General features: G+C 55.7%; 1 protein-coding gene across 1 annotated transcript; it reads left to right on the top strand.

Moving 5' to 3' along the window:
* Window positions 1-4,882: 4,882 nt before the first annotated feature.
* On the top strand, window positions 4,883-17,989 carry ADGRF3 (adhesion G protein-coupled receptor F3). Its single transcript, XM_075063496.1, has 11 exons — window positions 4,883-4,982; window positions 6,093-6,272; window positions 6,771-6,989; window positions 8,658-8,867; window positions 9,569-9,712; window positions 10,288-10,484; window positions 14,192-14,575; window positions 15,047-16,459; window positions 16,774-16,815; window positions 17,001-17,063; window positions 17,939-17,989. Exons 1-11 carry the CDS (start codon window positions 4,883-4,885, stop codon window positions 17,987-17,989), a joined length of 3,003 nt encoding a protein of 1,000 aa, XP_074919597.1.
* Window positions 17,990-22,009: the final 4,020 nt, after the last annotated feature.

The following is a 22,009-nucleotide window of genomic DNA, read 5'->3' as shown; positions in this document are numbered from 1 at the left end:
GGGAAGCGTCTGGGCTGCCGCTCCGGGCCTTGGAGCGGACGAGCGGCAGGAGCTGGGAGTTCTGGCTGCCGCAGATCGAGACGGAGGGCAGCCATCACCGTCAGCCCCGGAAGCCAGAGGTGGTGCTAGAGAAGTCCCTGAAGGCCACCATCCACGCGCCTCTACGTGGAACCACCCTGCGGAAAAAACCCGGACCAGGGCAAGGCCTTTGAGAAGGGTGACCAGCAAGTGGACTCCAGCAACCACTTTCCTCCCGTGGGCACTTCACCGCTTCGCCGATGGCTGTTCATACACCACGCGCCGACTAAAACTGGTCCCCGCTCTATGGAGCCATCCGTCACGGTAACCGGGACAAGCGCTGCAGGAAGTTCGGGTACACCTGGAGACCCTGCCCTAACGTCCGTGCAGCTGGGCAAGCCCCACGCCAGGTCCTGGCAGCCCTAGCGCCAACAACGTGGGTCCAGGACGCCTAGTGAGGCCAGTCGCCCCACACCTTGGTGAGATGTGCAGTCAACCGCACCATCCCTGCACCGACAGCCCACTGGCCCAGACATCGTCGTCACGGACACGGAGCGGAAAAGATCATCCTCGTCGACGTGACGATCCCATTCGAGAACAGGACCCCGGCATTCCGCGAAGCCCGAGCCCGTAAACTCGAAAAATATGCCCCCTTGACTGACACCTGCGGGCAAAGGGCTACGAGGTTTACACTGACGCCCTGATCGTCGGGGCGCTAGGCGCCTGGGACCCCTATAACGAACGTCTGTACTTAGGGCCTGTGGGGTGGGCCGTCGCTATGCCGACTCATGAGGACGTTTGATGGTCTCGGACACTATCCGGTGGTCCAGGGCATCTACACCGAAACACATCACCGGCCACCGCCAGTACTAGGAGTGAGCCGATGTTGGCTCCACGCACCCACGGGGGGGGAGGGGAAAACCCTTACAACCCCCCTAACTAATACATCCCCTGAGTCCTGAAACCCACCGATCTGGATTCCACCTCAGTCTTGAGCTCGTGAGGGTCACCCTGTCCCCATTACCCGGCCTGCTTGCTCTAATCATGAACTATGTGTAACCATTAGATGAGCGATGTACGCCTCACTGCTCCCCTACTATACTGACCCCACCCACCGTACCACCCCGCATTGGGGACATTACAGACTGTATGTACTATATACTAACCCATAACCAAATACCAGAGTCCCCCCCATACTCTGTTATGTTGCCCCCGTGACTAATGACTGACATGCCAAACTCTGTGTATCATCCTTATTAAATATTCTCTAATAAACATATTGACCTGGGTCTGGGGTCGGTCTTGGGATCGAGAGAACCTTTTTCTTTACTGGGGTGTTGGTTTCATTAACCATTCATCCCAGGACGAGTGGGACTGTTGGTGATACTGGGAAAACTGGATGGTCCTAAGGTTGCTCCCTGAATTGCTTGTGTGACTTGTGGTTAGCCAGTGGGGTGAAACCGAAGTCATTTTTGTCTGGCTGGTTTGGTTTGCCTTAGAGGTGGAAAAACCTCAGCCTTGGGCGGTAACTGCCCTGTTTGAGCAATTGGTCCTGATTTGGCACTCTCTGTCGGGTCCCGCCAGAACCACATCATCACAGCCCCACAGCTTTTTTCCCCACATCCCCTCACAGCCCCTCACTCCCCCGACAGCCCCACAGCTCCTCTCCCCACACTCCCTCACAGCCCCTCACTCCCACACTCCCCCTCGACCAGTTTCCAGTAGTGAACAGACTCCCATGAATCCTGATTCATCCGGGAAGTTGTTTGTACTGCTAACGGGGGCAGCTGCTTTCATGTTACAATCTCAGTAACATGAAACCTGAGCTGGGGAACCTTGGACAGGACACCCCCTCATGGCAGCACCACAGCACGACTGGGATGTTTGCCTCAGTTTCCTCTCTCAAGTGCTTTCAAAGACTCCAGCACACATTCATTAATGGCGTCCCACACAATGTGAATGGCCTTACACACCCAACCCGCAGGTCATGCAAAGCCCAGTGCAGTCACTTCACCCCCGTGATCGGTTCTTTCCAGGCTTCCCTTTCCTAGGGGTTGACAGGCTCCCAGGCCTTTCTGGTGTCACAGACCTGTCCTGGGACCCCTTCCCACTCTCCTCTGAGCTCTGCACACCTGATGTACAGGGACGGGAACACCTGCCCTGCTCAGCTGTACCTGGTTAATGTCCAGCCCTGGCCAGCCCCGGGCCAGCCTGTCACAGAGGGCGCAGGGGTCCTATCACCGAGCCCTCCACTCCCACAGCAGATGAGATTATTGACCCCTGGGTCCCAACAGCAGCTCCACCCCTCGATCGCTGTGTAAACCTGCTCCTGCAGTGTATCCTGTTTGCATCTTGGACTCGCCCCAAGGAAATTTGCATTCTGAGCCAGATGCCTCAGCCCCAGCTCCCCAGCAGCCACTCTGCCAGGAGTGCCCCACCGTGGACTCATGATGGGCTGCGCTGGCATCCCGCTGCCCTGCCTTCTGGTCCTGGGCGCCAGCCTCCAGCTACACACGCAGGAAACCCTCAGAGACGCTCCAGCCGCGGTGAGTTCCGCCTTTCTCCTGGGCTCCAGGATTCCCCCCGCCCCCCCAGGAATCGACCCATCCATAGAGCACAGCAGACAGAGATGCTGGCTGGGGGAGATAACGTTGGCAGGGGGGACACTAGCAATCAATATTTAAAAAGTGCCCTGTGCTCTGCCCTTTGGAGAAGATGCATCACTCCATTGTGCTCTGAGCCCTGGGCTGAGACTGGCCAACGCACCCTCAGAGGGCGAGGGGCAATGGGAAGGCGGGGCTCTTTCTTTGCCCCAACAGGGCACAGGAGTGAGAGAGCTGCTGCCTCCAGGTTCCAAGTTCACATCCAGCCCAGAGGCCACAACGCAGTCCCGTTGGCTGGGCGTGTGGAGGTCTGTGCCCAGGGAGGTCAGGGCTCTCACTTCCCTCCCCACTGGAAAAGCCTCATTTCACAGAAGGGAAACCAAGGTAGATGCTGCATCAGGGCCAGAGCATAGGAACTCCCGGTTCCCAGTCCACCCCAGGGGCGCTTTTCACAGAGGAATGCCAGTTACTTCCCCTGGCACATTTTTGGTTTCCTCTATGTCGGGACAGACTGGATGTTGTGAGAGAGGCCTCAGGTACCGGACGACGCAGAAGCTGCTTCCATCAGGACCGGCTTGGACAAACCTGGCCCCTAGAGGCTAGCCCAGGCTGGTTTCTTTAAGCCCCACAGGTGCCCTGGGTTTCGCCAGGGACCAAGTTTCCTATGCAGATGAGGTCCTCGCCCTCCCGGCAGCCGGAACCGAAACATGGAAATGATGTTTGCTCCCCAGGGTTTGCACAGCTTGTACGCGGTGTCCTCAGGAGACAGAGCCAGCCTGGTGCCAGGCGTGTTCTGGGAAGGCTCTGTGCTGACGGACCATTGGCCCAGGCACCGGCCCAGTGTGGCACTGCTGCAGCTGTGTACAAGGATGACGGGTGCACGTGTGGGCATGGTGACCAGGCTCCACGCATGTGTGTCACGTGGATGTTGCAAACCGGGTGTATGCGGCTCAGACCCAACTGACCCACGCTGCATATGGGGCACAGGGCTATACGGGGTCTGAGTGTGCAGCGTGTAGGCAGAGGCACCAACTTCTCGGGGGGTGCTCGACCCTGGCTCTACCCCTGGCCTCACCCCCACGCCGCCTCTTCCATCCCTTCAGCACCTCCTGCAGGCCGCTGAACAGCTGATCGGGTGGGCGAGAGGTGCTGGGAGGGAGGAGGGAGGAGCCAATCTGCGGGGCTGCTGCTGGGTGCTCCAGCTGTAAGTACAGTGCACAATACCTGTGCTATGTGGCTTGAGGGCCGGGGATGCACGATCAGGTGATCCTGATGCAGCTTCTGTGCACGGCCCATACTGCTGGCTGTCAGGAGACTGGAGTGGATCTGGGCTCAGCAACCTCACCTCCATCCCCCGTGAGGCCAAGCCAGGCTCTCTGCCAGCCTGTGTGGCTCTTGCTAATGCTCAGTCTCCCTCCCTTGGTCCTTGCTCAGGGTCTCAGGAGCCCAGCAGAGGAGAGCAATGGCCAGGCCCCTCTGGAGAGAGTCAGGAGAACAGCTGGTGAGCAGGGCATAGTGGGAGACGGGACCCTCAGCAGTGTTTCCTGAGCTGGGGGAGGGCAAGGGATGAGGAGGGAGACAGGGGATGGGGAGGAAAGGTGGGAAGTGTTGCATACTCTGCAGATACACTGAGAAGTTGGCAAAAAACCTACAATACTCTTGCTGGAAGGCTGCACCATCACTCTGTTTTATTTCTGAGGAGTCAGAACAATACACACAAACAGCAAAGCAGGGAGAGACAAAGCAGACTGCTCCCTGCAGCTGTGCAGCCCAACTCCCCTCACCTTAGGCTGGTTCTCTGAAAACTGATTGATGCTAGGGGAGGTCTTTCAAGGGTGTGTGTATGGGCTGGTGTCTGGTCCTTAGTATATTTCTCCAGAGAGGCAGTAGCTGGGGGACTCGCCCAGAGCATCTGGCGGAGACGGAAGTGCCCTGGCTTTGCTATATCCCTGGTTAATGTGCTAACTGCTAGGCCATCCGATCCTGCCCCCCAGGCCATCGGCTACGCACTGTGAGCCCCACAGGGGGCTGAGGTCCCATGCCCAGGCTGGGGTATCCTTGCTCCATAGGGCCGGTGCCATGTGACCGCACCAGGGCGGGGGTGGGGAAAGCCGAGCAATGTCGGGCATCCCGCGCACCGTGGGGGGAGGAGAGGCCTCAGGGCAGCACCCAGGCCCCGGCCCAGACAGGTTCGCTCTCGTGTTTCAGGCCTGCTCAGTGGTGCCGCCTACATAACGCTGGCGCCACTCACCCCAGGGACGATGGACGCTGCCCAGATCCAGCTGCTCCTCGGGGCACTGCCTGTGCCCAGACCACTTGCGGGCTGTACAGGCAACATCACAGGCCTGGGTGTCAGCACTGGTGAGTGGCACGTGGGCCCCGGGGACGGGCAAGGCCCCTCTCAACCCGCACACCCAGCGCCTCTCTCTAACCCCTGCCCACCAAACTGCCTGACCTGCATCAATCCCCCCAGGCCAGCTGGCCAGCGAGTGTCTGGCCCCCCCGGACTGGCTGATGCAGGTCCATCCCACCCCACCACCACCACCTGGCCAGCAATCCCCGCACCCCCACTGAACATCTCACCCCGGCCATTCCCCAGGCCACCTGACCAGCAAGTGTCTGCCCCCCCCAAACTCGCTGATGCAAGTCCATCCCACCTCACCACCACCTAGCCAGCAATCTTCCCCCACCGAACATCTCACCCTGGCCATTCCCCAGGCCACCTGGCCAGCGAGTGTCCGGCCCTCCAGACTGGCTGATACAGGTCCATCCCACCCCACCACCACCACCTGGCCAGCAATCCCCGCACCCCCACCGAACATCTCACCCTGGCCATTCCCCAGGCCACCTGACCAGCAAGTGTCCGGCCCCCCCAAACTGGCTGATGCAAGTCCATCCCACCACACCACCACCTCGCCAGCAATCTCCCCCCACCGAACATCTCACCCTGGCCATTCCCCAGGCCACCTGGCCAGCGAGTGTCTGCCCCCACCAAACTGGCTGATGCAGGTCCATCCCGCCCCACCACCACCTGACCAGCATCCCCCCACCGAACATCTGACCCCAGCCATCCTCTCAGGCCCCCAGACTGGCTGATGCAAGTCCATCCCACCCCACCATCCCTGACCAGCATCCCCCCACCAAACATCTGACCCCGGCCATCCCCCAGGCCACCTGACCCGTTTCCATCTGCCTCCCCACAACTCCCGACTGCCTGACCTGGACCCATCCCCTGCTGACTCTACTGCCTGCTTCACCCCCTCACAGCCACAGTCAAGTTTCCTGGGGGAAGGGGTCTCCGGAGTGCACATGGGCCTGGCCAATGCCCAGCTGGCAGCCCCAGGGTTGGCAGCAGTAGCAAAGGGGTCTCTGGAGCACTCCCGAAAGCCTCTGGCTGGCTCGGCAGCCATCTCCCAGCAGGCACTGAGCCGAGCAGGCTCCCACCCCGTCCTCACGATCTCCTCTCCTTAGAGTGTGGCCCAGTGCAGGGCACCAGTCGGGAGTGCCGCTGCCTGCCAGGCTACGAGTGGAACAGCGACGTCTGCAGCCAGTATGCCGCCTGCACAGCCCTCCTCCTCTCTCCCTGCAGCTGTCTCCGAGGGACGGCTGAGAGCCCCGGATACTGCCAGCCACTGCTCCCCAGCACCACAGGCAAGCTCTCCGCTGCCCTGTGCCCGAGCCTATCCCAGGGCTAGGTGCCATGAGATGCTCAAGGTGGCGGGTGAAATGATCCCTGGACTCCTGGGTTCCCATCTCGCTTTTCCAGCCCAGGAGAGAGCTGACTGACGGGGGGGGCCTCAGACCCAATTCTGCATGTGGAACAAGTGGGGGGGTCCAAGAAAGGAGGCACCCAAGTCTGTGCCATGCTGGCAAGGGGTCTGCTCACCTCTTGTCCCCTTCTTGCACTCACGGTGCCCACCTGCCTCACTAGGCACATGGGAGGCTTCCCGGAAGTGCTCCAAGATGCTGGCTTGTGGGTGCGCTGGGCTGGGCTCTGGGAGCCCCTGAATGCCCAGGCATCCTGCCCGTGTATCTGAAGGCCGCTGTCAGTCTGTGGAGAAGGGTCCTGTTTTGGGCTTACCCGACGGGCGGTGCCTGGTAGGGGCTGCTGTCGAGACCCTGGGCATGAGCCCCTGCTTCTCATTTCAGGCACTGTGAGCCCAACGTCGGCCCCCCAGCTAATCCCAGCAGGGGACAACCTCACCATCTCCTTCAGCCTGGGGGCGGGGGCCACCGAGGTGACATGGTACCTGCTCAGCCCCGACGGGAGCTCGGTGAGGGAGCTCCACAATGGGACACAGACGATGCTGGTAACAAACGGCTCAGTGGCCATTCTGAGAGTCAGCTCCATCTCCGCAGACTGGGCAGGTACATCCCCCCGCGCCCCAGTGCTAGGAACAGTGCAGACTGCAGGGGACCCAGGCTCCCAGGCAGTTCTCACCAAGACCGGCTGCTCTCCCCAGGCCACCTCTGGTCAGGGCAGGCTGGTAACAGGAGCAATCTAGCTCTAACCCCTCCCCGGGGGGTGCATTAACTGCTGGGCAGCAGGAGAAGTCACCGAGTCTCCCTAGACTGATCCTTCCACCCTCCCGCCCCGGTCCCTCTCTCTGTGAGCCGCTCCTAGATGGATGAGCTTGACCATTGCATTCCACATTGGGGAGGGCTGGTGGGTCGCTGTGCCCCTGCATCAGCATGAGTCACTGCAAAGGGGCATCACTCAGGGATTTCACTCGGGTATGAGGGGCTGGCCTGGAAGCCCCACATCCTCAGCACTGGTACAGCACAGGCTGTGCAAGCTCCACCCACCAGCCCTCACCTGGAGGGACACCCGCCCCAAGGGATGGGAGGGGAACTCAGCCTCCTTGCTGGCGCATCCTGCTCCGTGGGACAATATTCTCCTGGCGGGAAGTGGGGCTGCCCCAGGATTTTTGCCCCTCCCTTCCACTACATTGTCTTACCATGTCCTGAAGCGTCAAATGAAGAGAGGGGTCCTTTAACTGTCACTTGTGCTGGTTGTAATGCAGCCAGCAGCGACTCGAGAGCGGGGGTACCAACCTCAGGGACGACTGTTAGGCCCCAGGGCACAAACCCCTGTGAGTTCAGTACGTAGATTTCACCAACCAGTGGGCAAGCGTGAACTCCCCAGTCACTATAACAGCCCTAGCATGGAGTCACCGACAGTCCCCTTGGGAACGCCAACCTGTCTTGCCACCCAGGTGAGCCTGCCTTTATGATGGACGGTCCCTCACGCCAAGGATCTCAGCTATATTCAGGTTACTCCCAGTCCCAAAGGACCAGCCACTGACCCCAGGTCAATCGCACCCCAGATCCCAGACCAAAGACAACGCTTGTAGTCAATCCTCTAATCAACTATCTAAAGATTTATTAAATAGGAAAACGAAACCAGAGAGTTATTTACAAGGTTAAAGCAGGTAAACATAGATACACCCATGAGTTCCAATCTTGCATTTAAAAAGGTAATAGAAGTTTCTATAATCAGCAAACTCTATATGACCTCTAAGGCTAGCCCAGGCTAAGCAGCTGGGGATCTCTCGCTTACACTGAGTAAACATGGCCCCCAGCATCCAAGCAGCATAATGATCCCGTTCCCTCTTGTTAGGGGATTATATCCCCCTTCTCCCTTGTGCTCTGAGCTGCAAACTCAGATGATGGGAGAAATCCCCTTGCATGAGTCTGCTTCACAAGGGGGACAAAACAACCAATGCCCATTAGCCATCACAAGCGCTGAGGACTCTGGTTTTCCACCTCATCCAACAATGGGAGCCCAGCGCCCCAGTGCTGACTTGGAATAGCATAGACCAGCTCCACTTACTGGTTCACCCACAACACGCCCTGCAGCCGCTGATGTCTCCCAATCAATCCCTGAGCCTGCCTCATTGGAGAGCTGGAGAGATCAGACCCCCAGGTGGTGATGGTGCTGCAGAGGGTGCCCCTCCCCTGCTATCTGCCTCATCCTCACGGGGCAGGCTGGGGGGAAGAGCGAGCCGGCCTGTGACTCTGGTCTGTGTCCGTCAGGGGAGTACATATGCCAGTACGTCTGTGAGAACTCCCAGCTGCAGCTCAGGCAGCAGGTCAGCGTCTCGCTGGGCCCCGAAGACATCGTCCAGACCCCGGCCCAGGTGTCCATGAACTGCAGCTCCTCCGGTGGCATAAACCTGCGGTGTTGTATCAGGAACAGAGGCAAAGCCTATCGAGTGTCCTGGATCCCCAGCTCCAGAGCTCCAGGTGCGTGGGAGGCCGAGTGGGGTGAGTACTACACACCCGGGGGCACCCTGGAACTCTAGGAACCTGCCCTGAGTCTGGGAGTGGAAGTCAGGGCTTGGGAACGCAGGCTTTGACCAGTGGTCCACGTGAGCTGGACACCTCCAGCCAGCTGGGCAATGCCAGCATATCCTTTCTGGCCCCTGCAGGAGATCAGCTGATGCAGGAGACGTGATGTCTCTTAGCTGAGTTTTCCTACTTAGGAGCATCATTAGGGCCTATATAAAATGACCCATCGGGCCACAGGCTTTGATTCATCCACTTCCTGCCAGAAGCGACCAATGGGCTGGCTGAACGTTGCCCAAATGAATATCTCCTCTCGGCATCACCGTGGTGTCTGGTGGTTAGAGCCAGAATGGGGGCCTCTTCTGGGCAGTCCCTGATGTGCTGGGTGGCCTTCCACAGTGACGTGTCCCTCGCTCTGCTGCTGAGTCCCCGTCTCTGCACTGCGGCTGAGGCTTAGTTGCGCACAGGGGCCTAATTAACCAACGCGTGTTGGTCAGGTGCTTTGAGATCAAACACGTCCTCTCTGAATCTCCAACTTTCCACGCTGACCAGCCCTGGCCTCTGCAGCCTCTCATCACGTCAGCCCCGAGCCCATCAGTTCGTGTGCCAGGCCTGCCATGCCCCTCACATGTACCTGTGTCTCCTGTTCCCTATCTCAGCTGACCTGGTGGGTGACACGGACCCTCTGTGCCATTCCCTCCCCCTGGAGACCTGCCCTGCCCAGGACACCCCGTACCAGTGCGTGTTTGAGAGCGAGGGGCTGGGCGCGGCCCAGGCGGTGGTGACAGTGTCTGTAATACAAGGTGAGGAGCGCTAGGTGAGTCACGGGAGTTCTGTTTGTCCTCAGCTCCCCAGGGGACAGGAACGGGGCTCTTGCCCCCAGCTCTCGCTGGGGTCAGCAGCCAGACCACACTAGCATTGGGGTAAAGACACCCCAGCTCTCAGGGGCCCTCTATGCTTGTGATTCTCTCTGCTTGTACACGCTACCGTAGCGTGAGCATCTCCCAGTTGTGTGTCTGATGGCGGGTACGCGCTACCATAGCGTGAGGATCTCCCAGCTGTGTGTCTGACGGCGGGTACGCGCTACTGTAGCGTGAGCATCTCCCAGCTGTGTGTCTGACGGCAGGTACGCGCTACCGTAGCGTGAGGATCTCCCAGCTGTGTCTGACGGCAGGTACGCGCTACCGTAGCGTGAGCATCTCCCAGCTGTATGCGCAGAGGACTTTCTTTGGCGATTGGACCATGCTGCACAGCTCCGATCCTTTGTGCACACCTGGTTCTTATTCTTTGCTCCACACGAGTCGATTGTTATTTATGGTGTCATTGTCCCATGTGCTTTGCCCTCACTCTGTCTTCTCCTCCCTCCCCATTGTCCCAGCTGGGGATCCCTTCTGTCCCGGCAATGACTCGCAAGGCATGTGGGCAGCCACCAAGGCAGGGCAAGTGGCCGAGATCTTGTGTCCTGACAACAGAGCTGGGACAGTGCAGAGGAGCTGCTCCACAGGAGGAGTCTGGGGAGAGGTGATAAGCAAGTGCACCCACAGAGAACTCCTGGCTGGACTGCACAGTGCTCAGGTGAGTGGAGGCTTCCTGCCATCCTCTTGTTCCTTAGACCTACGATCCTACGCCCTGGCTCCCACACAGCCATCTGCATTTCAGCCTCAGCGTTCACACCCCCCAAGGGGAGATTACTTTAGCATCGTCCTGGGCTAACTTAGGGTGGAAATGAAGGAACCTCCTTCCCAATGATAAGAACATAAGAATGGCCGTACCAGGTCAGAACAAAAGTCCATCTAGCCCAGTATCTGTCTACCAACAGTGGCCAGTGCCAGGTGCCCCAGAGGGAGTGAACCTAACAGGCAGTGATCAAGTGATCTCTCTCCTGCCATCCATCTCCATCCTCTGACAAACAGAGGCTAGGGGCACCATTCCTTACCCAGCCTGGCTAATAGCCATTTATGGACTTAACCTCCATGAATTTATCGAGCTCCCTTTTAAACGCTGTTATAGTCCCAGCCTTCACAACCTCCTCAGGTAAGGGGTTCCACAAGTTGACTGTGCGCTGCGTGAAGAAGAACTTCCTTTTATTTGTTTTAAACCTACTCCCATTAATTTCATTTGGTGGCCCCCTAGTTCTTGGTTATGGAATAAGTAAATTAACTTTTCTTATCACTTTCTCCCACATCACTCATGATTTTTATGGGACCTCTAATCATATCCCCCTTATCCTTTTTCAACGCTGAACAGGCCTAGCCTCTTTAAATCTTTTGCTCGGATGGGGACCCTTCCAACCCCTAATCCATTTATCCGTTGCCTTTCTCCTGCACCCTCTTTCTAGGTGCAGTATATCTTTTTTGAGGTGAGGAGACCACATCTGTACACAGTATTCGAGATGTGGGCATACCATGGATTTATATAAGGGCAATAATATATTCTCAGTCTTATTCTCTATCCCCTTTTTAATGATTCCTAACATCCTGTTTGCTTTTTTGACCGCCTCTGCGCACTGCGTGGACATCTTCAGAGAACTATCCAAGATGACTCCAAGATCTTTTTCCTGACTCGTTGTACCTAAATTAGCCCCCATCATATTGTATGTACAGTTGGGGTTATTTTTTCCAATGTGCATTACTTTACATTTATCCACATTAAATTTCATTTGCCATTTTGTTGCCCAGTCACTTAGTTTTGTGAGATCTTTTTGAAGTTCTTCACAGTCTGCTTTGGTCTTAACTCGCTTGAGTAGTTTAGTATCATCTGCAAACTTTGCCACCTCACTCTTTACCCCTTTCTCCAGACCATTTATGAGTAAGTTGAATAGGATTGGTCCTAGAACTGACCCTTGGGGAACACCACTAGTTACCCCTCTCCATTCTGAGAATTTACCATTAATTTCTACCCTTTTTCCCCTGTCTTTTAACCAGTTCTCAATCCATGAAAGGACCTTCCCTGTTATTCCATGACAGCTTAATTTACATAAGAGCCTTTGGTGAGGGACCTTGTCAAAGGCTTTCTGGAAATCTAAGTACAAATGATGCGTGTGTAACCTTTGGGTGGGCTCGAGTTCCCTTCATTACCCGTCTCCAGTGCCTAAAAACAATCTAACTCCCATAGAAAGTAGCTGGAGACCCAGAGTTCAGTCTCTCAGGATTTTCAGCAAGGATTGCACAGGGTCAACCTCTCACCTTCAAGTCCCCAAAGAAACTAAAGAAATGAATTTAGTTCAATAACTTTATAAAATCTTACGATAAAGTAACAAATAATACTCTAACTCAGGCCTGCACAACTCGGAAAGTGGCGACGGCCATATTACTCCAAAGAGCACAGCTGAGGGCCGAAGACCCCTGACCCCACCAAAACTCTGCCCTCCCAGCACTGTCTGGCCGCCCCCTCTCCGAAACACATCCCCCTCCCCCCGCCCCAGTGCCACCTGGCCCTGTGGAAACAACCCCCCGCCACACCCACAAAGTATAAAGCCTCGCTGCCACTGCCCGCTCGCTCAGCCCATCATTCCCCCATGGATAAGGGGAGGGAAAAGGGGGACAGTTTGAAGGGATTTTCTGGGGCTATGAACTAAGGGGAGGGGAAAGGGGGACAGCGTGAAGGGATTGGATGTGACTGTCCAGCACAGAAACACAGGGGCCGCAGGGAGCCCGGGGGGGAGGGGTAGTGTGATAGGGGCCGGGGAGGGGGAAGGTCCTTGGACCAGAAAAGGTGGTAGCAGTCGGGGCAGGGCAGGTGCAACACACACACACACGTGTTGTGCAGGCCTGCTCTAATGTTTACAGCATGACACGGCTATGTTATAACCACAGATGTTACCTTCACAGTGATACAGAAACATCCATAAAGAAAACAGATTAAAATCTGGACAGTTCAGTTCCCCCAGAAACACAGCAAGAGGAAACTGAGCACTCCCAAAAGCTTCGGCTGAGTTCGCCTAAGTCTCAGTTCCAGTCTTTGATCACCAAGTTTCAACAGTCTGAGTCTAAAACAGCATCTTCCCTCCCCTTGCTTGTCAGGATCTTCAGCTGGATCCAGGCAGGCCCTACCCCTGCGAAATCCCTGCTAACCAGCCAGCAACCTGATTAAATAGCCACTCAGTTATGTGTCTAGGTCTAAAGAAAACCCTGCTGCAAAATGCTGCCGAGTTCGGGACACTAGCCTGCTGTCTGCTCCCAGGCTCAGCGTCTCCCAGCTCACCCAGGGCACGTGGCCCTTTGCAGGGGCTGCTGCCCTCATGGAGTCTCACCCCAGCACCCAGGAACCTATTGGAGCAGACCCCAACTACCACCCCCAATTCAAGAAACTTCTGGATGTGGAGTGCTTAACCCGTCTAGGAACAGTGACACAGACACAGCTCACTCCTACCTCCTCCCAGTGGGTCTCTTAAATAGATATCTGCCTACTAGCCACATGGATTACACATGAGCTTCTGAGGTTGCCCGATTTCCCAGGGTCTGAATTCTGCCCTAGCTCTTCTCCTCATTGGCTCTCACAGCGCTTTACTAAAGAAGTCATGATCATTATCTCCATATTACAAATGGGGAAACCGAGGCACAGAGCGTGACTTGCCCAGGGTCACCTAACAGCAGAGCTGAGAATAGATGGCTGGTCTCCTGAACCTCAGGCTAGTGGTGTAGATCTAGAATCTCGCCCATCCTGCCTCTTGTAAAGCCTTTCCGAGTGAAAGCAGATCTTCCAGAGAGACAGCCAGGCTGGCTCTAAAGCCTGCGGGTGATGGCAGCCTGCTGTGACCCTAGCTGAGTTGTTCCGATGGTGAACCACCCTGGCTGTTCAGACTTTACACTCTATCTCCAGCCCGACTGGAGCATGAGACAGCCCAGCAGCTCCCAGCAGCCTCGGGAGAGAAAGGCCTCTGCAGGGATACTGATGCTGACCCTTTGCTGGAGTGCAGGAAATATTCTTGGATATAGGCCGGGGGCCTGAAAATTCACAGCCATCCCTTCCAGCGTCCCAAAACTCCGCTGCGTCCGTCAGTGCAAAGTGTAGTCAGCGGGTTGCCTCTGCTGCTGCAGACGGGGGCAGGACCAAGACCCCTTGCGACCCAGACCTCCCTTCCACACCATCCCCTGGGAGCTGAGAAACGGCCACTGACTTCAGCGACTGCATGGCGGGGGGAGCTGGATCCCTGCAAACCAGGCCCGTGGGTTGGACTGGAAGGAGACGGTTCCGTAATGTCCATCTCTTAGATCGCTCCGGTGCCCCGGCTTGTTAAATCTCAGTCTCTCCTCCCCCCTCCACCCCTTTTCCCTCTCCAGCTGGTCCTGGCAGGGCTGGGCAACCCCCAGAGCGAGCTGGCGCGGCTGACTGAGTGGCTGAGGGTGGAGACTCAGCCTGGGAGGGGCTCTGTGAGCTCCACCTGGGACCTGCTGGCTGTAGTGACCACGGTGGACACCATCTCCCGTATTGCCGGGGATGCCGGCCTGCACCTCAGCAGCAGTACCACGGCCGTGAGTACCCGGGACGCGGCGCTGGTTGGTTCGCAGACTCCGTGGGACGTGGGCAGGCCACACCGGGTGGGACTGGCTGGTGGGATGCTACACGTCTTGCACAGCCTGCTGCGACTCTTCAGCTGGGAGAACCGGCTGCTGGGCACGATGCGCTGTGTTCACCAGGACTTCGGGACGGAGCCAGACCCCGTTGTGTGGGGCGCTGCACAGACACGGTGTCCCCGACCCTAGGCAGTAGCAGTCTTATACTACTCATGGGTTTGGCCCTGTATCGTTTTCAGTCTATTTTCAGCATTTGCAAAGCGAGGCCTTGTCCTGCCTCGATGAGGAGACTCAGAGAAGGAGAGGAGGGAGCCAGAAGGAAAGAGAACTGGGGGGAGGATGGAGAGAGAAAAGATGGAGCTAGCCTGGGGGCCCACACAGACACCCGGCTGGTGTGGTAGACGCCAGAACATCTGTGTTCGCCTTCAAATACCAGAATTATCACAGCGTCACTGCAGTTAGTGCCTATGCTAAGGGTGGGGCGGAGTGAGACATCCCAGACAGCCATGGCCTAAACACTGACACTGTCGCTCCCAGGGGGGCGGGAGAGGCCAGCTCTGGGAAATCAGCCCTCGAGGTGACGAGGCCCGTACAACCCAAATGCCATCTTTGTGCTTGCAGACTTTCCTGGCAGTCGTCAGCCAGATGCTTGACTTCGATCCCCAGGCCCTGTGGGCGAAGGCACAAGCTGACGTGCCCTCCGTGGCCTCCACGTTCCTGCAGTCCATCGAGAACATCACCAGGCGGCCGGTCCCCACGGATGGCAACTTCAGCTTCACCCTGCCCAATGTCGAGCTCCAAGGATCCGTGTTCAATCCGGATTCACTGACTGACTACAGCAAAACCTTCCATGTGCAGCCCCTGCTCCAAATCCACATCAGCCAGGAAGTGCTGGAGCAGCTGGTGCAGCTCGGGGCCAATGTCACCGTGACCAGCATGGCGCTGAAGATGCTGGGCGGACTCCTGCCTGCGAACTACGGCCCAGGGCTGGGCAACTCTAGCTACATCCTCGGCAGCCTGCTGTTGTCCAGCAGCATCATGTCCAGCAACGGGAGTGTGAGCCGGGCGGAGATTGCCATGACCTTTGGTCACAGGAACGCGACAGAGGACAAGGCTGTGGCAGCATCTGGGGAAGAGAGGCCCCAGTGTGTGTTCTGGGACCACGGCTTGTTCCAAGGGAAAGGAGGCTGGTCCTCCCAGGGATGCCAAACCTCTGGCACAGGCACCACCACCAAATGCACCTGCCAGCACCTGACCTCCTTCTCCGTCCTCATGTCCATCCATAGCATCGCAGATAGCTTTTGGCTGGACTTCCTGAGCCGGTTCGGAGTCTGTGCTTCCATCCTGGCCCTGATCCTCTGCTTGGGGATCTACTACCTGGTCTGGTGGTCGGTGGTCAGGAATGAGATCTCTTACTTCCGCTATATGACTCTGGTCAACATCACCCTGTCCCTGCTGATGGCCAACGTGTGGTTCCTGGGCTCCAACTGGATGACCCCGAGCCATGAGAACAAGCTCTGCGTGGCTGCCACGTTCTTCATGCACTTCTTCTACCTGGCCATGTTCTTCTGGATGCTCGTCCAAGCCCTTATGCTTTTCCACCACCTGGTGTTTGTCTTCCACCAGCTGGCCAGAGCCTCCGTCACGCCTCTCGTGGTGACCATCGGGTACCTGTGTCCTCTCATCATTGCTGCCGCTGCCGTGGCTGCTTACTATCCCAAGCGGGGCTACATCCAGGCCATGGTCTGTTGGCTCAACGGGCACAATGGGGCGATTTACACCTTCTCTGTGCCCGTCCTGGTCATTGTCCTGGTCAATGTGCTGATCCTTTTCGTGGTGGTGATGAAGCTGATGAGGCCGTCAGTGTCCGAGGGACCCAAGGGAGAAGAGAGGAAGATCCTGCTCAGCATTCTCAAAGCCGTGCTCATCCTGACACCCATCTTCGGCCTGACCTGGGGGTTGGGGGTTATCACCATGACGAGCAAGAGCTCTGAATTTTTCCATTATATGTTCGCTGTCCTGAACTCATTTCAGGTGGGTGATGCGACATGGCACTCTGCCACATGTGCAAGACTCTAAATGCCCATTATCTCCCTCCAGCTGCATGGGTTCCACATCCAGACACAAGGCCTGGGAGCCTGCTAAGGGACAGGCAGCGAGGGACTGCCATGGCACAGAGCCAGCCCAGCCATGTCTCCCTTCTCTCAGCCATGCCCCTGGAGCTAACCTTGATGAGCCTCAGAGGTCTCAGGAAACCAGGCCATTGGCTGGGGACTCACTGGACAGTGTTTAAGCAGCACCAGGTGAGAACCGATCAGTAAATGCCCTTTATTTTCTCTTTCATGCAGGGTGCCTTCATCCTGGTCTTCGGCTGCCTCATGGACAAGAAGGTGAGTTTCTCCTCTTCCTGGCCTTCGCCAGTCACCCTGGGCCAAAGACACTTCCAGCCAGCCATCAAAAACAACCGCTTTCTTAACGGCATAAGAATGGCCATGCTGGGTCAGGCCAATGGTCCCTCCAGCCCTGTAGCCTGTGTCTCAACAGGATAACAGGAGTGACCTTGTGTTCCCTACAGGTGCGGGACGCTCTGCTCAAACGCATCCAGAAAGAGCTCACCTCCGGGGCTACCACCACTCAGGTGAGTTTGACCCCAGGTCCTGTGTAGCACCCTGCACAGTGGCACAGCCAGGAGTTAGCTGTTTTGTGGGCCACCACGCTTCCCGGCTGACGCTGCTCCCCTTGGGACGAAGGGAGCAGCAGCCACACAAGGTGCAGCAGGTTCAAGGCAAGGCAGTTGTCCAGACTGAATAGCAAGAACGTTGATCCCGCTGGAGCTGAGAACAGACTTCCAAGTGAGGGAAACCGGTGTCATTTACAAGACAATGCCCTGGAGAAGGGTGTGGCGAGATGGGATGAGGCATAAGCTAACAGGCCTTCTCCATTGCTAACTTCTCTGAGTCTCTAGCTCCCCCAAAAGGCTCGGTGAGAGGTAGTAAATGGGATGTGGCTAGAGACAGACGTGACCGCACTGTGAGCTTTCATCAATTGCAGTTCAGTGGTGCCAGGATATTGCAAAGCCCCCTCGGCCCATAACAAGGACACACCCATTGGGTCTCTGCCGGGGAAGGTGCTGCAGATCAGCTGTTTCCCCAGGAGGCTGGGTATTTCTCTTGGCTTGCGTAAAGCTGACAGTGTGCTCGGTTGGGGATTGTGTTGGGGGACTGTGTGGGGGAGGGGGCCAGAGGTCTACCAGCTGCTAGCAGAGTGGGCACTAGCCAAGATTTAGCCTCTTGTCCTTTATCCTTGAGCACCCTTGTGATCACCTTCCCCTGCACGTCAATGAGAGGGCAGGGCTGACCTGGGAGAGAATGGCTTGAAAGCTAAGCGACCAAGGGGGGCTAGTGAATGGGGGGCAGAAAATGGGAGAGTTTGTTTCTAGGAAGGAGAGCGAAGAGAGGCTGCATTGCCAGTGCCCACACTGCTCCTGATGCCTCCACCTGCACCTGTGTCCAGGTAGAGAACTCAGCCAGGGACACGCCTGCCCAGGTCCTGGCGTGGGTTTGAAGAGACTGTGGCCTGCATTTTCCCCATCACAGAAAGCCAGGCTGGGGGAACTGTCCGGTGTGAGAGGTGCCTGCTGGGGGGGATCTCCCAGGAGGCAGCCAGGAGAGTTGCAGGAGGAGGTGGCCAGGCTGAGAAGCGGTCATGTGCACAAGGAATTACATGCACATGGAGACCACCAGGGCCAAGGAAGCAATCCTGCTGGAGAGGCCAGCAGTAGCACCACCAGGGGAGGAGGAAAGGGCACCTTCACAGGGAGGGCACTGAGTGCTAGTTACTTCAGGTAGCTGGCAAAGCTCCACCCCTGCTCCCGAACCCTCCGTCCATAGAGATACCAAAGCGGTATGGCTGCCCTGGCAACGAGGGATGAGGAATCTCCCCCAAAGGGGAGGAGGAGAAGCTCTGTACCTCCAGGCACCCCACCCCCGTCAGCTGGAGGAGCCCTGAGTGGGCCCCGCCTTGGCTGGAGGAGCCCCAGGCTGGCCAGAAGAGTCTGGGCCCACCAAAGCCCTGAGCTCCCCCCCACATGCCTGGAGGTGCCCTGAGCCACCCCCACACCCCAATTCAAGGGAGCCCCTGGCCAGCCACATATGGGCTGCACCTCCCCTTCCCAGATCCCAAGCTGCTCTGGGGAAAAAGTCTCGCTCTCCTCCCGAAAAAGCTTTTGATATTCCCCATGCAAATCCCACTGAAGAGCTGGGATTTGCTACTCAGCTTCCTGGGTTCTTCATTAATCTCGCTGGAGCTCTTGGTGAGATAATACACATGACTGGAATATTGGTATAGAAGGGTGCAGCCTGCTCAGAAAGGACTGGCAGAGAAAACAGGGAGGAGGTGTTGCCTTATATTTCAAAGAGATATCCTCTTGCATTGAGCTTGAGATAGAAGTGGGAGACAGACATGTTGAAAGTCTCTGGGTTAGGCTAAAAGGAGTAAAAAAAACCAAGGGTGATGTCATGCTAGGGGTCTACTACAGGCCACCTAAGCAGGTGGAAGAGGTGGATGAGGCTTTTTTAAAACAACTAACAAAATCATCCAAAGCACAGGACTTAGTGGTGATGGGGGACTTCATCTACTTAGGCCTGGTCTACACTACGCTTTTAAATCGATTTAAAGAGCGTTAAATCGATTTAACGCTGTACCCGTCCACACTACAACACCCTTTATATCAATATAAAAGGCTCTTTAAATTGATTTCTGTACTCCTCCCCGACGAGAGGAGTAGCTCTAAATTCGATATTAACATATCGGATTACGGTTAGTGTGGACAGAAATCGACGTTATTGGCCTCCGGGCGGTATCCCACAGTGCACCACTGACCGCTCTGGACAGCAATCTGACTGGATGCAGCAGGCAGTAAACAGGAAAAGCCGCCGAACTTTTGAATTACATTCCTGTTTGCCCAGCGTGGAGCTCTGATCAGCACGGGTGCAATGCAGTCTCAAATCCAAAAAGAGCTCCAGCATGGACCGTACGGGAGATACTGGATCTGATCGCTGTATGGGGAGACAAATCTGTTCTATCAGAGCTCCGTTACAGAACATGAATGCCAAAGCATTGAAAAAAAATCTCCAGGATACACAGCGCTGCGTGACAGCGTAACGGGAAGCCAGAGACTCAATGGACGCTCATGGATGGAGGGGGTACTGAGGACTCCAGCCATCCCACAGCCCACAGCAGTCTCTGAAAAGTATTTGCATTCTTGCTGAGCTCCCAATGTCTGTAGGTTCAAACACAGTGTCTGGCGTGGTTCAGGGAATAGCTCCTCAGTTTCTTCCCCCCCCACATGAAGAAAGGGGAAAGAAATCATTTCTTGACTTCTTTCAATGTCACTCTATCTGTACTGAATGCTGCTGGTAGACGCGATGCTGCAGCAGTGAAGAGCAGTATCTGCCCTCTCCCCTCCCCAGTGGTAGACGGTACAATATGACTGATATCCGTCGTCGCCATCAGCCCGTGAGTGCTCCTGGCTGGCCTTAGGTGAGGCTGGCCGGGGGCGCAGGGTAAAATGGAAATGACTCCAGTTATTACCAGTAGATGGTACAGAACGGCTTGGTAACCGTCTTCCTCATAGCAACTGGGGGCTGAGCTTCAATTCAGCCCCTCCCTTTCCTGTGTAAAGAAAAGATTCTGGACTGCCTGGACTGTCATAGCAGCAGCTGCTGTGCTCCTCTCCCCCACACGCTTAATGTCCTGCCTGGGCTATCATCGCGCCGAAGGCTGCCTCCCCCTCATTTTATGTCACTAATCAGTGTTTCTTATTCCTGCATTCTTTATTACTTCATGACACAAATGGGCAGGACACTGCCACGGTAGCCCAGGAAGGTTGGGGAGGAGGGAAGCAATGGGTGGGGTTGTTGCAGGGGCACCCCCTGTGAATACTGACACGGAGCAGCTGTGCTCTGATACACTGGTCCTCTAATACACTTGCCCCTTATTCTAGGCAGGACTGACTCTATTTTAGAAACCATAAGGAGGGATTGACTCCCCGAGTCACATTTTGCTTTTGCATTGCGCCCCCAGCCGATTTCAGCAGGGCACTTATGATAGCAGCGGACAGTACAGAGGAAGAGAGATAACATCATTTCAGCCAGTTTACTCCAGCAGTAGACGGTACAGAACGACCGGTAACCATCTCTGCTATCATGCAAGCAAGTGATGCTGCTTGTGTAGCGCTGGAGTATCGCCTCTCTGTCCGCAGCATCCAGTACACTACGGTGCTGGAAAAAAAAAAGCTGAACGGGCTCCATGGTTGCCGTGGCTATGGCGTCTGCCAGGGCAATCCAGGAAAAACGGCGCGAAAGGATGTCGCTGATGTTTTTCCAGAGGAAGGAATGACTTGAGACATTTACCAGAACCACCGCACAATAATGATCTACCCAGAATTCCAAGGGCGGAGGAGACGCGGAACTATGGGATAGCTATCGGAGAGAGCTCCCACAATGCAACGCTTCAGCATCGACGTTAGCCTTGGACCATGGACGCACAACGCCGAATTACTGTGCCTAGTGTGGCCGCATGAAATCGAATTTATAATATCAGTTTTATAAAACCGATTTTAGCTAATTCGATATTATCCCATAGTGTAGACGTGGCCTTAGACATCTACTGGGAAAATAACACAGCAGGGCACAGATTATCCAACAAGTTCTTGGAATGTACTGGAGACAGTTTTTAATTACAGGTATCAGAGGGGTAGCCGTGTTAGTCTGGATCTGTAAAAGCAGCAAAGAGTCCTGTGGCACCTTATAGACTAACAGACGTATTGAGGCATAAGCTTTCGTGGGTGAATACCCACTTTGTCGGATGCATGTCATGCTCCAGACAAGGTGGGTATTCACCCATGAAAGCTCGTGCTCCAATACGTCTGTTAGTCTAGAAGGTGCCACAGGACTCTTTGCTGCTTTTAATTACAGATGGTGGAGAAAGAGACTAGGGGAAAGGGCTGAGGGGGGACAAATTGGGAGAAACTGATTGAGAATTTGAAAGCGGAAGGCAGCTTGAGGTGAAAGTGATCAGGAAATGGTGGAGTTCATGATTCTAAGGAATGGTAGGATGGAAACCAGCACAGTAAAAGACAATGGATTTCAAGAAGGCAGATTTTAGCAAACTCCGAGAATTGGTGGGTAAGAGCCTATGGGAAGCAAGTCTAAGGGAGAAAAGAGTTCAGGAGAATTGGAAGTTCTTTAGTGACATTATTAAGGACACAAGAGCAAACAAACCCGCTGCATAGGAAAGAGAGGAAGTATGGCAAGAAATCACCCTGGCTTACCCAGGAGATCTTCAGTGATCTGAGACTCAAAAAAGAGTCCTACAATAAATGAAAACTAGGTCAAACAAAGGATGAATATAAAAAACCCAACACAAGTGTGCAGGGATAAAACTAGAAAGACCAAGGCAAAAATGAGATTAAACTAGCTAGGGACATACAGGGTAACAAAAAACCATTTTACAAATATGAGAAACAAAAGAAAGACGAAGGACAGGTAAGTCCATTACCCAGGGAGAAGGGAAAGACAATAA

The sequence above is a fragment of the Chelonoidis abingdonii genome, chromosome 3 (genome assembly GCF_003597395.2).
Source record: "Chelonoidis abingdonii isolate Lonesome George chromosome 3, CheloAbing_2.0, whole genome shotgun sequence".
In the NCBI taxonomy this organism is placed as follows: domain Eukaryota; kingdom Metazoa; phylum Chordata; order Testudines; family Testudinidae; genus Chelonoidis; species Chelonoidis abingdonii.
The sequence above is the reverse complement of the archived record's forward strand: the minus strand, read 5'-3'. Positions and strand labels throughout refer to the sequence as shown.